Source organism: Grammomys surdaster, unplaced genomic scaffold, assembly GCF_004785775.1.
Source record: "Grammomys surdaster isolate TR1022 unplaced genomic scaffold, NIH_TR_1.0 148, whole genome shotgun sequence".
NCBI lineage: Eukaryota > Metazoa > Chordata > Mammalia > Rodentia > Muridae > Grammomys > Grammomys surdaster.
This window is the reverse complement of record NW_021604606.1, coordinates 2,461,027-2,464,116: the sequence shown is the minus strand read 5'-3', so window position 1 is coordinate 2,464,116 and position 3,090 is coordinate 2,461,027. Positions and strand designations below refer to the sequence as shown.

Sequence of the window (3,090 nt, the reverse complement as noted above, 5' to 3'; positions counted from 1 at the left end):
CTTTCTTTCTTTCTTTCTTTCTTTCTTTCTTTCTTTCTTTCTTTCTTTCAAAAAAGCATACTCTTAATAGCATTCAAAGTTTAAAAGGCAAACAAAAGCATTACAGAGTGAAAGATGACTCAAAAGCAATTTTGAAACAGATTTGGTTTAAATGATGTTTCAAATTTTCTTACTGCTTTTACAAAATTCAAAGAGTTTTTAAAAATCATATTTAAAGATAATGGTGAAAAACAATGGTGATAGAAAATAAAAATTTCTACTGTAGGTCAATATCAACTTATAAAGAAAGCAAAATAAAACAACACTTCTTACCTTGATTATAATTCTGATTAAGACAGCATTAGCATCCTCCACTCTATACCTTGATAGTCAAGTTTGGATATCTATTTCATTGTGTGTTTTGATAGTCTCTCTAGGTCTACATAGAGATGGTGCTTTTTTAGAGCTGTCTTTTAGAAGGTATGCATTACTTTTCACACCACAGCCCCTGGCCCCTAATTTTCCCCCTGCAGTTTGTATATCCTCTTACCTTTTCTTATGCCCTTATGTTAAAAATTCATTTACATGTTTGTATATAATTTAAAACTCTGTGTATTCTTGTCATATATACGGCTTTAAACATAAAGACAAAACGATGCAAAAGGGTAATCAGGAAAGAGAGGCTATGTGTTTTACAGACCTTGCATTGTACACACATGTTGGGTGCATTACTGTTTAAAAGTATGTAATTTGGTGGGATAAACTCATATTGAGAGAGAACTCTGGAAAAGAATAGAGGAAGGCTAAGAGGGGGAGGGGGAGAGACGGGGAGAAATGTTGACAGGGGGTGGGGGGTGGAAGGATGTGAAACAGGGTCAAGGCAAGTGGCAAACTATTGGAAATATAAACTTCTAAAAGCTGAGACCTTGGTCTCGACTTTGACTCTCAACAGAGCAGGATTAATAACATTGGCTGGAAGAGAAACTTTCTCAGATGACCTTAACAATCACCTGAGCCACTTGTCTATGCAAACTTGCAGAATCTGGGCTGGGCTGAGCTAATGACTCCTGAGAGGAGGAGATTGGAAAAACTTAACGAACACCCCACCCCCGCAGCACCCAACAGGAGCTCTTTTTATTGGCAAACTTGGAAAATAGGGATGTAAGAAGAGCTGTGTGAAATGAGCAAAAACTTTTTAGAAGTTATGTCACTGGATTTAAAGCACAGCCAAAGAGGGAAGAGTCAGCCATGTCCCATGAAGGCAGAAACTTGAATAGCAGCAGATAATAGAAAGTCAAGTAAAACGCTTACTAGTTACACACCACCCCCACCCCCACCCACCACCACCACCCATCTCGTGCCAAGTTTCACGTAGCAGCTCACCCACTTGACCCCTTGATGGGGTATTCCAGCTGTGTCCATCACCTTTGCAGACCACCCCCACCACCACCACCACCCACCACCACCCACCACCACCCACCACCACCACCAATCTAGTGCCAAGTTTCAGGCAGAAGCTCACCCACTTGACCACTTGATGGGGTATTCCAGATGTGTGCATTAGCTTTGCAGAGTCAGTCATGAGTCACTTGGGCTCCAAAACCCCTATAGCCACTGAAAACTCATGAATGCCTGTGTATAGAGGTGGTGCTTTTCTGACCTAAAGAGACAATGCACAAGGTTGTCATGCTTACCTGGGTTAAAGAGCACGGTCCCCTTCAGATAGGCGTACTCCTTGGTGTCAATGTTCAGACTCCAGCACTTGAAAAAGAAACTCTTGATGGCCTGGACCGCTGCGGCTGAGAGCATGTGCCTAGCCTCCAGGGACACCATCTGTGGCTGCTCTGTGGCCTGGGGATCTGCAGGATCCGGGCCCTCGGTCTCCTGCCGCCTGGTGGTGAGCATCTCCTGCGTCATGTTGGGCTCAGAGATCTCCATCATTTCGAAGTGCAGGTGATCTTGGGCCAACTCAAGCATGAGAAGTGGCGCCCAACAGCTCCGCACCAGCACCAGCTGCTGATCTAGGGGCAGGATCTGGAAGCAGGGCAAGTACTTGACAAAGCGCAGGGTCTTCAACAGGCCAGCTGACGCTGCCTCGCACACCACCTGTGGATCCTTGAGTGTGATCGGACGCTGCACACCAGATGAGGCGTCCCACCAGGGGGCCCTCGGCTGCTCTTGCGGAGCTGCTGGTGTTTGATCCGCGCTCATGGGCGTGCCAGAGGCAACGCTGCCCTGCTGGGGCTGCTCTTCACCGCACACATAGCTGCGGTACAGGAACGCCATGGTCTGTGTGCTGTGCAGCCCCTCCGGGCCACCCACACTCTGGGTACAGTAGGACAGCTGCCACCACTCGCCTCGGCGATGTACCTCGGGTGCTTCCCGAGACACGTGCGTTTGCTGGGCGCTAGTGAGCAAGCTGTATAAGATGCTGCCCTGTCTCGGGTGCTCTTCTCCGCAGAAGCAGCAGCGGTACAGGAGCGAGGGGGTCTGGCCAGCCGGCAGCTCCTCTCTACCCACCAGGGGCTCTGCGCTGCCGCAGGCACAGCCCCAGCAAGGAGCTCCGAATCGCGCTCTGGGTGCCTGGGTTGCCACGCTTGGCTGCCTGGCGTTGGTGAGCATAGAGTAAAGGATGCCACCCTGGCGCCGGTGGCTCTCCCCACAAAAGCAGCAGCGGTACAGGAGGGACATGGCTTGCTCTCCAGGCAGTCCCTCCCCACCCAGGACAGGCTGGGCACCGCAAGCACAACCCCAGCACTGAGCCCCCAAGCGCACCTCTCGTTCTTCCCGAGAAGCGTGCTTCTGCTTAGCGCTCATCAGTAGATTGTAGAGGATGCTTCCCTGCCACGGGTGGTCCTCACCCGCCATGGCCCGAGGCTCTTGCAGCCCGTTCTGCCCAGTGGCCGCCGCTTGGGACTTATTTATACTGAACGCGCACGCAAGCGCGTCTGCCTCCTCCGCTTGGACAAGGGAGCAGAGGGGGACGCGCCTTTGCGCTTGAATGTGTGTGGCCATGACCTCAGAAGTTCAAAGGGGCGAACACTCCCTAGAAGCTGGGAATCTCAGGGCAGCGTCTCAGCACTGGAACTCGCTTTCCCGCCCCTCTTCACT

General features: G+C 50.4%; 1 protein-coding gene across 1 annotated transcript in view; it reads right to left on the bottom strand.

The window, feature by feature from the left end:
* Nr0b1 (nuclear receptor subfamily 0 group B member 1) overlaps positions 1-2,867 on the bottom strand; it is a 4,291-nt gene extending 1,424 nt beyond the window's left edge. The window contains exon 1 of the mRNA XM_028765056.1: positions 1,674-2,867. Within this exon, the coding sequence (XP_028620889.1) occupies positions 1,674-2,847 (1,174 nt within the window). The 5' untranslated portion in view covers positions 2,848-2,867. The remainder of the gene's footprint in view (positions 1-1,673) is intronic.
* Positions 2,868-3,090: the final 223 nt, after the last annotated feature.